Source organism: Thrips palmi, unplaced genomic scaffold (genome assembly GCF_012932325.1).
Source record: "Thrips palmi isolate BJ-2018 unplaced genomic scaffold, TpBJ-2018v1 HiC_scaffold_11, whole genome shotgun sequence".
In the NCBI taxonomy this organism is placed as follows: Eukaryota; Metazoa; Arthropoda; class Insecta; order Thysanoptera; family Thripidae; genus Thrips; species Thrips palmi.
This window is the reverse complement of record NW_023144622.1, coordinates 924,794-937,838: the sequence shown is the minus strand read 5'-3', so window position 1 is coordinate 937,838 and position 13,045 is coordinate 924,794. Positions and strand designations below refer to the sequence as shown.

At 57.7% G+C, this 13,045-nt stretch overlaps 1 protein-coding gene across 1 annotated transcript in view; it reads right to left on the bottom strand.

Annotated features, from left to right (window-relative positions):
• The window catches only part of LOC117639664 (dipeptidase 1-like), a 106,902-nt gene that overhangs the window by 84,137 nt on the left and 9,720 nt on the right, over positions 1-13,045 (bottom strand). Inside the window, exon 3 of the mRNA XM_034375537.1 lies at positions 12,472-12,574. Within this exon, the coding sequence (XP_034231428.1) occupies positions 12,472-12,574 (103 nt within the window). The remainder of the gene's footprint in view (positions 1-12,471; positions 12,575-13,045) is intronic.

Below are 13,045 nucleotides of genomic sequence, written 5' to 3'. Positions count from 1 at the left end.
GACCTGGAGATGAACTGCAATGAAGCCGTTCGGGCAGACGAGCAGGAGGGTGAGTTAATAGAGAGAGGGGGGGGGGGGGGGGGGCACGAACAACCACTACATATCTCTCTCAATATTGACATAGGATGAAACAGCACGGCGCGGCGCCTCGCGGCGGCAACCGCTTGACTCTCGCGCCTCCCCTCCACTCCAACTCCCCCACCGTCTTCTTCCCGCAGAGCGGTTCCGGAACAGCGCCTATTCGTCGCTCTGTCTCTCTCGCACTCACCCGGCGTCCCGTGGGTGCGAGAGACAGAGAGAGAGAGAGAGAGAGAGAGAGAGAGAGAGAGAGAGAGAGAGAGAGAGAGAGAGAGAGAGAGAGAGAGAGAGACATCATCCCGCGACACCCTGACGCGCCTCCGCGGGGTGTCGCGGCGTCGCTTCGCATCGCTCGCGAGTCGCGATGCGAGGGATTCCACTTGAAGTGCACATACGCCGGGGACGGGGGACTGAGCCGTTGCCACGGCGACCGCGTCACCGCAGAGCCACGGCAGAGCCGCCATCAAATTCACCGCGCGTTGACGCCCACACAGCGGGGCACGCACCCCAGACTGGTCTACTTTGCTCTTTCTTTTCCTCCACGCTCCTTTTGTTTCGAAAATTTTTTTTCGCATTTTTTGTGGGTGCGCGTGAGGAGGAGAGCGAGAGAGAGAGAGAGAGAGAGAGAGAGAGAGAGAGAGCGACAAGAAGTGCGAGAAACCGCAGAGGTCAACAGAGACGCAAACTCATCGCGCGTGCCTTGTTATTCGCGGCATGGCCGCTGTGGGGTTGGTTAAGACGCTGCAACACGCCAGATGCGCATTCTTTCCTTCTCTCTCTCTCTCTCTCTCTCTCTCTCTCTCTCTCCCCTCTCTCTCTCTCTCTCCCTCTCTCTCTCTCTCTCTCCCCCTCTCTCTCCGTAATTGCCAACGCGTGAGGGCCGGGCAGCCTGAGCCAAGCCAAATGACGCAGCAGCTGATATCCGTAACTTATACACGACAAAACAAACGAAAAAGTTGATTTTGTTTTGCGTGTGTTTGTTGTCGGTTGTTTTCTTTCGTTTTCTTTTTCGAACTGGCGCAAACAATGAGGGGGTGAAAAACACAACGAATATCGAGTTTCGAAACGGACGGACGTGTTAGCCCGCGTGCGTTACGACAAAACGCCGTCCGGGGCTGCGGGGCGCGCTTTGATGCTGCGTGCAGCGAGCAGCAGCACAGCGGATGCACACTCGTCCCCCCTCCCTCTCCGCGAATCTCAGCTCCGGAGTCTCGTGTTTTTATCGCCTATCCGACCCCACCCCTTCCCCGACCGCACACTTTACACCCCGTCTCTCCCTCCCTCCCCCCCCCTCTCTCTCTCTCTCTCTCTCTCTCTCTCTCTCTCTCTCTCCCCACCCGGCGCGTCGTGTTAGCGCCAGACCCACGGCCAACTTCCGGTTTGCTTCCGGTGCATGCCACTCACTCTTATTTCGACTCGCCGCCCCCGCACTATAAAAAGGGGGGGGGGGCAGCCAGAGGCACCACACTGGCGGCATAGAGGTGCGGCAGAGGCACGCTTGCTAACAGAATAATTCGTCAGCATTGGGAATCCCCCCCCTCCAGCACAACCCAACGACCGACCGCAGCCCCCGCGACTACAACGCCGGGCATTACCCCTCCCCCCCCCCTCCCGCTTTTGCGACCCCGGAGAGCCGGCCCCGCGGCAAGTCGCGCCGTCTGTAAAATTGCTCCGCTTCTTTATGAGGCAAAGTTATATTATGACAAGGGATTTCTTTAGTGGCGTGGCGCCGCCTAAGCATGGGAATTCCGGCAGCAGAGGCCGTGCGGCACGCGCTGTTACATCATTTGACATCCGCCCCCCCCCCTCCCCGTCCTTACAAAGTCAACGCCGGCGTCGTTGAAGCGCGGCGCAGCGCCTTCTAATTTCAGAGCAAACTTTGCACGCTTTTGGGCTGCCGTGCCCTGCCTGCCCCTTGGCCGCCCCTGACCGGGCCGGGCGTCGCCGAGCCGCCGCGTCGAGTAGTAGTGTCCTGCAGGGCTTTCAGCCCCTTCGCCCCCCCCCCCCCCCAGCGCGACGCAGTGAATGTCATGACAAATTAAAAACGAAAAGCGTGAAAAAAAAAATTCCAGTGGTGGTTACGTTGGGTGAACGCAAGCCGACTGCCCCCTCTTATGCTCACTGCATTTGCACTCGGTTTTTAAGCTTTTTCATTTTTCGCACGCGGATTTGGTGGTGCAGTTTGAACTATTTCTTGATTAAGTTTCGAATAATTTTGTGATCAAATTCGAACCAGTATTTCTTTAGTACGATTCCACCACATGAAATCCAGTAAACAAAAAATTCAGATACACGCATTCATGTGAAAATTGGCACGAAAAAGTACACAAAACCTGTTGGTGTGCACCAGGAAGACGGAGTCCTCGTCAGACTGCTGCTCTGCAATCGATCTCGACGTGCAGTGCAGGCCACCCAGCAGACTGACTCCGCGAGAGTCGTTCTCGTCGCTCTGTCTCTCTCGCACTCATGGGGCGTGCCGTACAGGTGCGAGAGAGACAGAGCGACGAAAACGACTCTCGGAATCAGTCTACAGCTGCACTCAAGTTGCGGTGGCGGAGCGATGGGTGCCCCCGCGCTGGAAAAAGGGGGGGGGGCGGGGGGCGGGCAGCGGGGACCCTGCGGCCGCGCAGAAAACATTGCGAAGCACCGGGGCCGCAAAGTGACTGAAATATAATACCGCCCGCAAAACGGCCGAGGAAAGGAAAGGGAGGGGGGGGGGCACTAAACGAAAATTAAATTGCACGCGACGCGACGAGGAACGCGGCAGCGAGACGCGGCGCGTCACGGCACGCCACGCCACGGCAGGGCACGGCAAGGCACGCCACGCCACGGCAGGGCACGGCCCCTATTAAAGCGACTTCATAAAATTAGCCGTATAGTTGTGTGGATGGGGATGGGGCAGCGAAATGAGATGAGCCAATATTAAAGTTGGATGGTATTTCGTGTTAAATGTCCGGCCCGACCAACCAACCAAGCCAGCCGGGCTAGCCAGGCCGGGCCGGCAAAGCGTGAGCGTACTAAAACGCGTCGACGGCATCAAGTCAAATTACTGCAAATCCAGAGTGTCCGCGCTACTATCAGTGGCGCGGGGGGATTGGCAGGCGTTATCTGGTATGCAGACGCCTAGAGTTACTATCGTGCGCGTAGTCGCACCGGTTGGGCTGTCGAGTGACGAGGCAAAGGTCGATGGTTCAACTCCTATCCAATCTTGAAATATTTTTCAATTTTTTTTAACTAAGCCCTTTTTTATATTTTCTGAATGGTCAGTTTGAACATAAACCACTCCACTTGTGTGGGATTTCCCGGCAGTGTAGGCGGCAGGGTGCACCACTCCGCCGGGCACGCATCATCCCTGCGAGAGGAGCGAAGACAGGCGGATTGGGCAGGACGAAGAACGAGCAGACTAGGAGACTAGGGCCGCTGGCACCGCACGCCGCGAGACGGGAGAGGCAGCCAAAGTCCCCACTTTCGGATGCAAGGCGGGTTCGGCCAAAGTAGGCTCGCAAAGAAAAGAAAACGGAGGGAAAGCAAGCGGGGCTCCGCCAGCCCGTTTGTACAGTGTGTACCTGGCGTGTGCCTGCCGGTCCACGCTCCAGTCTCCAGACTCCAGGCAGACCGCACAGTGGGCCAGAAGACTTGTGGAGGCGGCCAAAACTCTAGACGCGTTTTGAGCTCCAGAGTCGCTAAATGGGACTCGAAACGAACGTGTGACCCCACCAATGGATTGCTCTCCGAACAAGGAATCCATTGGTGGGGTCACACGTTCGGTTCGAGGCCTGTTCAGCGACTCTGGAGCTCAAAACGCGTCTATAGTTTTGGCCACCTCGACCGGTCCTCTCGCCCACTGTGGACCGGCCGAGAAGATGCCCCATCACGCTGTGCTCGGGACGTTGGACTTGACCGCGGAGGCGACGGCGGCGGCCCGCAAACTCCGGCCTTGCATGTTCGGCACTTTCACTTTGGCATTTTAAGGGGACGGGACGGGGCATCGCGTGCCGCTGTATATATGCATTCCATCGGTTTCCGGGCCAAAAGGCTTTCCCCGAGAGCTTCCGCCCGTTCCAGGGGAGTGGCCGGCGGGCTGCTCCGTGCCCCCGTCGCTCTGTCTCTCTCGCACTCGTGCGGGAAGACCGCAGAGTGCGAGAGAGAGAGCGCGACGAAGGCGGTGTTGGTCGTGAACAAGGGCCCGGCAAGTGAGTGGGCGGCAGCACTGGCACCCCAAGGCCCCGCTGGGCCCCGCTGCACAGTGGGCCAGAAGACCGGTGGAGGCGGCCAAAACCCTAGACGCGTTGTGAGCTCCACAGTGAGAGAAGGGGTCGGTGCCTCACGATAAAACTGTGTTTTGTGGACCCCCCAATGGCGACAGTTACACGAGTTACAATCCTTGCAACTGTTCAGCCGATGATCACAATAAGACTGCTAAAAGTGAGAGTGACTGAACCCCAATATATCAGCATGAAAAGGGAAACCCCGATTAACTGCACACTTAGGTTGATCGAGGTCAGGACTCGGACTAAAGCGTTTAGTTTTGGCCCCCCGACCGGCGATGCGCCCACTCGGAAGTCGCGTGCCAGCCAGATGCCCCATCAACGGCTGTGCTCATTTGGACTTGCCCCCGGAGGCGAAGGCGGCGGCCGCAAACCCCCGGCCACAGTTCGGCATCTTTCAACTTTGGCTGTTAAGGAGATGGACGGGGCATCGGGCCGCGTATATGAGCATTCATTTTCCGGGCCCGAAACTTTCTCCCAGGGGCTTCCGGGCCCGTTCCCAGGGGGAGTGGCGGCGGGACTGCTTCCGTGGTCCCCGTTTGGATCGTTTCTCTCGTACTCTGTGCAGGAAACCAGTCAATCGAGACAGATCAGCGCGAACGAAAGGGCGGGTTGGCGTGAACAAGGGCCCGGCAACTAAAGTGGTGCGACAGCACGGGATCAAATGGCCCGCGTTTATGACCCCGCGCCAAAACAGTGGGCCAGAAGAGGTGGGCCCCAAAACATTACCTTGGAGTGCACAGTCGCAAACATGGGACTCGAACTGAACGTGTGACCCCACCAATGTATTCCTCGTTCGGAGAGCTTCCCATTGCTGGCGTCGCACGTTCGGTCCGAGTGCCATTTAGCAACTCTGGAGATCAAAACGCGTCTGGAGTTTTGGCCGCCTCCACCGGTCTTCTGGCCCACTGTGCGCTGGGCTCCACTGGGCCCCGCTCAGGGCCCCAGCTCCGCACACAGGCATGGCCAGCCAGGGGCGGGCCCAGGGCGGCCCCCGGCCACAAGCTACGTCACGCTCTGTCCTTGTCGCACGCATTGTCGAGGTCGGCCTGCACGGTTTGCTCTGCGGTCCGAGCAGGTGGCCGGTCCGGTCGGTTGGGTCCGGTGGAAGACAAGGGGAGGGGGAGGGGGGAGGGGAGGGGAGGGGAGAGAAGAGGGTCTTGGAATAGCGGAACAAGAGTCCAGCGTTTGCCAAATTCAAGCGGAATTTAAAATTTCACTTCAAGTGGCGAAGTAGACGAGTGTTCCGCCGCATCGCCACGTGCAAAATTGTACATAAACATTTAGTGTGTTCTCGTCACACGAAGGTCCCCGTCGTGGCAGCCAGCTCTTAGTTTTAAGCATCGGATTTTCGAATGCAAAGCTATCGAATTTTGCAATGAGCAAAGTGCATGACCACAAAAAGTCACTTTCTTTTCCAGAACAGTGTCCGGACTGTCACAACCTCAAGGCGGTGCCGGCCTCCTTTCATGACACACGCCCACACTGTCGGCCGGCGGCTTGCCTGGCAGTGCCTGGCAGTGCACTGCCCATGCACCTGCTGCTGTACCGCTCCGTCAAGGCCTTCAAGGCGATGCGATGGATGTCGAGTGGCCGGCTGGCTGTGCTGCCTGGCCTGGCCGGGCCGGGCTGCCGGGACAGTCGACTGATTCCGAGGGCCGCCTTCGTCGCTCTGTCTCTCTCGCACCTATACGGGACGCCCCACGAGTGCGAGAGAGACAGAGCGACGAAGGCGGCCCTCGGAATCAGTCGACAGGACCGAAGAGCCCTCCAGACTCTGGGGCCTCAGCCCCACTACACCGCGAGGGGCGAGGCGGGGCGTGGCGGGGCGTGGCGGGGCGAGGCGGGGCGAGGCGGGGCCCTCAGGGGGCTCCTCCAACTCCTTCGCAAAACAGCAATTCCAGAGCCAAAGCGCGGCGGCACGCCTGCGACGCCGACCCCGCGCGGAGCGTCAAGACGAAGCGGGGGAACGGTACGGCCGCGCAAAAAAAACCAGATGATCCACGAAGATTCGAACGGACGGAAACGCCGAGCACACTAAATCCTTATGCACTTTTTCCGCGTGCACAAAAACTGCATGAGGATTTACTGTGCACGCGCTGGCTGCAGTGTCGTGGAAAAGAAAATGGACACTGCTTGGGACGCGAACAGCGGTCGCCAAGGTCGCGGCCGACGACAGACGGCGGCGCAGAAACTGAAAAGACTAAAAGACGCGCGCCGCGGACTCCACGGAGGGGCATTTCAGCATTTCACATTTCCTTTTCTTTCATTGGCACTAATTGGGAGGAAATGAAAGCATTGAGGAAAGAGCAGGCACAGCGCTGTGTCGGGTCCTCCCTGCTCGCCTCGCTTTGCCCTGGTTTCCACCCCTCCCCTTACAACAATAATTACCCTGGCGGACCAAGCAAAAATGGCCATGTCCGGCGTCCCTGCCGCAACCCTTTAGTGCCCCCCCCCCCTCCCCGCCGCACAGTGGGCCAGGAGGAGGTGGAGGCGGCCAAAACTCTGGACGCGTTTTGAGCTCCAGAGTCACTCGACAGGACTCGAACCGAACGTGTGACCCCACCAATGGATTGCTCGTTCGGAGAGCAATCCATTGGTGGTGTCACACGTTCGGTTCGAGTCCCATTCAGCGACTCTGGAGCTCAAAACGCGTCCAGAGTTTTGTCCGCCTCCACCGGTCTTCTGGCCCACTGTGCGCCGCCCGTCAACGCGACTCTGAAAGGCTGACGGACTGAAGGACGCCCACTGGCGGGGAGACATCTAATTACCTGCCGCTGATGCGACGGCGCGACGGCCGAAATAAAAACTTTGGCATCCGAAACTTTTGGCTTCAGCCTCGGGAGGCCGGAGATGTCACCACCGCCGAGCCGCGTACACCGCGTCAAGCCGAGTCGCTCGGGCTCAGTCATCACAGGCCGGCCTGCCGATACTTCGCAGCCGCCCCCGCCAAAGAACGCCGATGAGGAAAAAGAAACGACAAACTAGAAGATAAACTACAAGAAAAAGAAAAAAAAACGTTCCAAACAATTAGAGCCATTGCAGCGTGGGGCTTCATAAATGTGTTCTGTATCGTGCAATTTTCAGGTAATCACTTAATTTTTTGCGCACTATTCCTTGCAAGAGTCCGTTAAAAATTTTGAAAATCGTGCGTAAAGTTCGAAGTCTTGTATTCCTGCCGGTAGAATGAATATTTCGAGTGTGCGCTCGCGCTGTTAAGTCTTCGGTTTCACTCACAGTGTACTAGTGCGTGAGTGTGTTTCGGAGCCTGTTGCCAAAAATCCGGGCCACCCTTTCCGGCCGTCATCAGGCGCAGCCGTTGGCGCCCCACCGGGTGGCCCTCTCTCCCTCTCTCTCTCTCTCTCTCTCTCTCTCTCTCTCTCTCTCTCTCTCTCTCTCTCTCTGAATCTAGCGGCTACGCCCCTGCTTTCGGACCCCACGCCACCCGAGCGTCCCTCCCCGTCCCCTTATTATGTTAGCTACTTTTAATTAAGGTAAACAAAAAATGTGGCCGTCCGGCTGACATTCATTTCGGCGTTAATTATTGCGAGAGTGCACTAAAGGGCGCGGGGCCGCGGCCGCCCATGGGCCGCCCGCCCGTCTGCCGTGGGAATCAGGGCCAAAAGCGGCCAAAGCGGGCCAAAGGTAAATGGTTTATGCCCGATGTGGGACTGCCGGGCTGGGCTGGGCTGGGCTGGGCCGGGGCTGCCGGGACGCGGTCCCTGCGGAAGCCGGCACCGCCAGCAGCAGTAGCGCCTGCAACAATCACGTAACGCCTCCAGGGCCGCCGCCAGAGCCTCACACTGGAAAACGGCAATAGCTCAAAAATAGTACGTAGTCGCGGAAATGATAGTGCATTAGGTGTACCTTTTTCTATTCTCTCTGGGTTGTTCTGCGATTCAGAAGACCACACGGCAAAAACAGTGTCTTGGTTTCCTTCCAGGTCCAGGGACCTTCCAGACCGCTTTTTCCAGGGCGTGGGCCTAGAAAACTAGTACACTGCAAAAACGGTTCCTGGTTTGCCCACACCCTCCCTGGAAATCGCTCATGTCTTTATATAGACTACCTGGGACAACCTGGGAAGACCTGGGAGCGTTTTTGCAGTGTGAGTGTTTGCCGTGACGTCACCGGACCGGTGGAGCGGTTGCCTGGAGCGAACACGTTGATTCGAAAGGCCACTGGATGACTCCGTGTTTACGAATGCAGGTCGAGGGGCTATTTCAGGACCTCGGAAGTGCCACCGTGTCGCCGTATCGTGGCAGAGGCTCGTTGTCGATTGGTTCATCGCGCCTCCGCGACCTTCGCGCATGTATAAATCTAAATCCGTGGCTGTCGAGGCCGTGCCTAAATGTCGCGCCACTGCGAGCTATTCCGAGCGTGCAGGCCGCTGCAAGGGCTGAGGGCGGAGGCCTGCAGGACAGCCTGCCTTGGCCATGGCCTGCAGCCTGCGCACAAAGCGATGCCAACTGAAGCGGAGACGGCCGAGCCAAGGCCGAGCCATCCCCATGGCCGAGCCGTCGCACAGTGGGCCAGAAGACCGGTGGAGGCGGCCAAAACGCTACACACGTTTTGAGCTCCAGAGTCGCTACATGGGACTCGAACCGAACGTGTGACCCCACCAATGGATTGCTCTCCGAACGAGGAATCCATTGGTGGGGTCACACGCTCAGTTCGAGTCCTGTTTAGCGACTCTGGAGCTCAAAACGCGCAATTGAGTTTTGACCGCCGGCGCCGGCCTTCTGGTCCACTGTGCATCGCCGAGCCATCGCCATCGCCATGGCCCAGCCCTTCACACGACGGCTTTTATATGCAAAGGGCCGTGCCTTTTTCCGCCTCGCTGTCTGTCCAGTTCCAAGAGGCGACCGACAGCCGATGGGCAAGCCGACGGGCAGGCGCTGACGTCATCGCTCTTTTTAAAAGAAGCGGCAATCGGAGGAGGGGGGCAACCACTTGGGTGAAACTATTGAGTGGTGCGTTGTGTCGGGTCCTCTGTGTGTGTTTGTTTTTTTGGATGCTCACACGTGTTTGCGTGTGAGTGTGTGTGTCAGGCCGTATTGGTGTGTGCCAGTGTGTGTGTGTGTGTGTGTGTCAGGACGTATTGGTGTGTGTGCCAATGTGCGTGTGTGTATGTGTGTGTGGTGGTGTGTGTGTGTGTGTAGAGGGGTGTGTGTGTGTGTGTGTGTGTGTGTGTGTGTGTGTGTGTGTGTGTGTGTGTGTGTGTTTGACCGGGTGTGAGCGCGGTCCTCACCCGATCACGCCTCCGCACTCATCTCGGCAGCCAACGTGACGACACCAGCTGCACACTGAGCTGCCACTCACCAGCCATATGCCGTTTGACCTGTGCCATTTTCAGCCCCCCAGCGGCGCAGCGGCGCCTTATATTTTATTTATGAACACGGCGGAGGGAGAGAGGGAGAGAGAGGGGAGGGGGTAAAAGTCGCGGGAGGCGAGGGCACATGCTTTAACCTCGGTTACGATCTGCATGTAGTGTGTGTGAGTGTGTGTGTGTGTGTGAGAGAGAGAGAGAGAGAGAGAAGAGAGAGAGAGAGAGAGAGAGAGAGAGAGAGAGAGAGAGAGAGAGAGAGAGAGAGAGAGAGAGAGAGAGGCTGTATTTCTATGCATGCATGCAGAGTGCATCTTTGTGCATCTACCTCAGAGACGTCGCAAGCCTGGATCGGAGCGCAATACAAAAAATGATTTTTTTTTTCAACTAGGGGGTTGGGCTGGATTGGGCATCCTGATCCAGCTCTGGGCTTTCTATCGGCGACGAATTAGCGAAGCGTTATTTTGCAGGCGCGGATAATGATCCAATTACCTGTGTTTTCATACCAACAGCGCGATCACCACACAGACACACACACACACACACACACACACACACACACACACACACACACACACACACACACACACACACACACCGGCTCCAAGAGTCGTCTTTCGCGCGCGCGCGCGTGTGTGTGTGTGTGTGTGTGTGTGTGTGTGTGTGTGTGTGTGTGTGTGTGTGTGTCGCCCTCTGCGGTGGGGTGGTGGGGGGTGGTGGTCCAGGAACAACGCTCGGCGCTGCACACATCCAGAATCCATTACCCAAACCGCGTCAGATGAGCCTCTGGCTGCCTCTGGCTCCGTTAGAAGGGAGGTGGGGGGGGGCGGGGCGTGGGAAGGGAGACACTCCACTGCCTAATTTCCGCCTCGCAGTCTCCCTTCCAGTGTCCCAGTCGGCTGGCGAAGTGGCGAGGACGACAAGGAGGCCCATTCTGTGCCTCGCACTGCCTCGCCCCCTCCGGTCGCACAGTGGGCCAGAAGGCCGGCGCCGGCGGCCAAAACTCTAGAAGCGTTTTGAGCTCCAGTGTCGATAAACATGACTCGAATCGAACATGTGACCCCACCAATGGATTCCTCGTGCGGAGAGCAATCCGTTGGTGGGGTCACACGTTCGGTTCGAGTCCCATTTAGCGACTCTGGAGCTCGCAACGCGTCTGGGATTTTGACCGCCTCCAGTGGTCTTTCTGGCCCACTGTGGGTCGCACCGCCGTGCCGTGCCGTGCCAGCCCACAGCCGAGCCGCAGTCCGGCAGTGCTGCCACACAAGGACACCGAATACACCCTCTCGATGCATCCAAGTAATCGATTATATTGAATCGGAGTCGCCAGAGTCCGCCCTTTTACAAAGACGCATCTTTCCATCTCGGTGAAGCGCAGAAATTTCCCCAGTGACCCAGGCTAGGGAAGGGCAACCCCGTCGACCTGAAGTGCTTGGAGCGAAATGTCCTTCGGATTGCACCAAGGTGGCAACACTGACCTCCGTTTTCGACAGACCCCCACTGCAGGCGTCATGTCCCCACGTCAGCGCGTGGCATGTTCGCGTGAGTGTGCGTGCGTGTGTAGAGTGTCACTGTGTGTGCGTGTGCGTGCGTGTGTGTGTGTGCGTGTGTAGAGTGTCACTGTGTGTGCGTGTGCGTGCGTGCGTGTGTGCGTGCATCCCTAATGGATGTTCACACGCCCCATAACAAGTCAGGTCACCGCGTCCCTGTCGTCTGCCCCTTTCTCCTCGTTCTTTCCTTTCACGTTTTTTACATTTATTTATTCATGCTCTTGTCCGTGCTCTTCGACTGTCAGCGCTGACAGGGAGGTTTGGCTGGTCCGCGCAGCAGCGGCCTGGGATTTGCATCCCTTAAAAAATGCTACGTCAGCGGTGCACTGTAAAACAAACTTTTCTTTCATATACTAAAAAGTAAAAGCAAAAAAATATATATATTGAAGGTATAATTGTAAACGTGAGAGATCTTCAGGGTGTAAGGTTGCCAGCCCTGCCCAGCACTGGGGAGATTCACTTGACCTGCGGCCAGCAGACTGACTCCTACACTCCAAATCCAGGGTGTCTAGAAACTATACGCCTTAGGCGTATGCCACAGAAAAGCGAGCGCCTTAAGGCGCCTCGATTCTAGACGCCAAAGGCGTATACCCCATTGAGCACCTTGTGCAGATACACTCCAAATCTACACACCCTGGATTTGGAGTGTAGTCGTTTTCCTCTCTCTCGCACCTGCACCGGACGCTCCATAAGAGCGAGAGAGACAGACCAAACGAAAACGACTCTCGGAATCAGTCTGCAGACAGAGAGAAGGCCAGGTCGTTGAGGCGGCTCGACCACCAAAAGCGGGGCGGGCAGACCATCAGGGCCGACTCACCTCCAAACCGCGCCAAAACCGAAAACCGCTGCAAACTTTGCTGGCTGCCAGTGATTCCTCTGCCTCGGCCGAGCGGGGAGCGGGAATCGGGGCGAAAAAAAAAATTGACGGGGCAAACCGCGAAGCGGCGAGTCGAACACGCGGCGCCTGCAGCCCGATTCCGAGAGTCGCTTTCGTCGCTCTGTCTCTCTCGCACTCATGGGGCGTCCCGTGTAAGGTGCGAGAGAGACAGAGCGACGAAAGCGACTCTCGGAATCAGTCTGCTGGCTCCCTCAACGCCAGACTTATTGATGGGAACAGTGTGCGGGCAAAAGGGCGAGCCCCGCGGTGCCCTGTGCGGCGCCCCGCCGCCTGGTCGATTATTTTTCAATCGCAAAAAGGGGGCTGCTGTTGTAACAACGCGCGCAGGGCGTCGACGGGCACTCAAGCACTCACCGGACGTGGAGGACGACGAGTTGGAGCCGCGGCGCCGCGGGTAGAAGGTCACCTCCTGGCGGCTCTTGATGCCGATGTCCGCCGGGTAGGCCGTGATCTCGTCCTGGAACACGAAGGGAAACTTAGCACGAAAAAAAAAACAACAAGTTTTTGCTGTTGTTGCTCTTTTGCATAGCATCTCCCTGCAGTGCCGCCGAGCCGCCACTGCAGCCAATCTGGACGCCGTGTTGCTCGCGCGCAACAGTGTTGCAGTGCACCGACGGACGTGTCGCCTGCACTGTGTTTTCACCCTCCTCCCTTTTATCGCACTCTTCCTCATCCCGGGCCGCGCGCGTGCATCAACGGCAGGCTGCGCGCGCTACGCGTGGCGAAAAAAAAACAAACAACACGGAACAAAAACAAATGTCCATTCACCTTTTCTTTTCTGCTCGGCAGCTCATTTCCATTCGAGTTTTACAGGCGATCGGCTCGGAATATTGAGCAGGTTGGAGTACACTTGCAGCCCCCGAGTAATACCCCGTCAATAGCCGCCGTCCCCCCCCCCCCCGGAGAGCCCCTTCCGGGATGCTGTTTT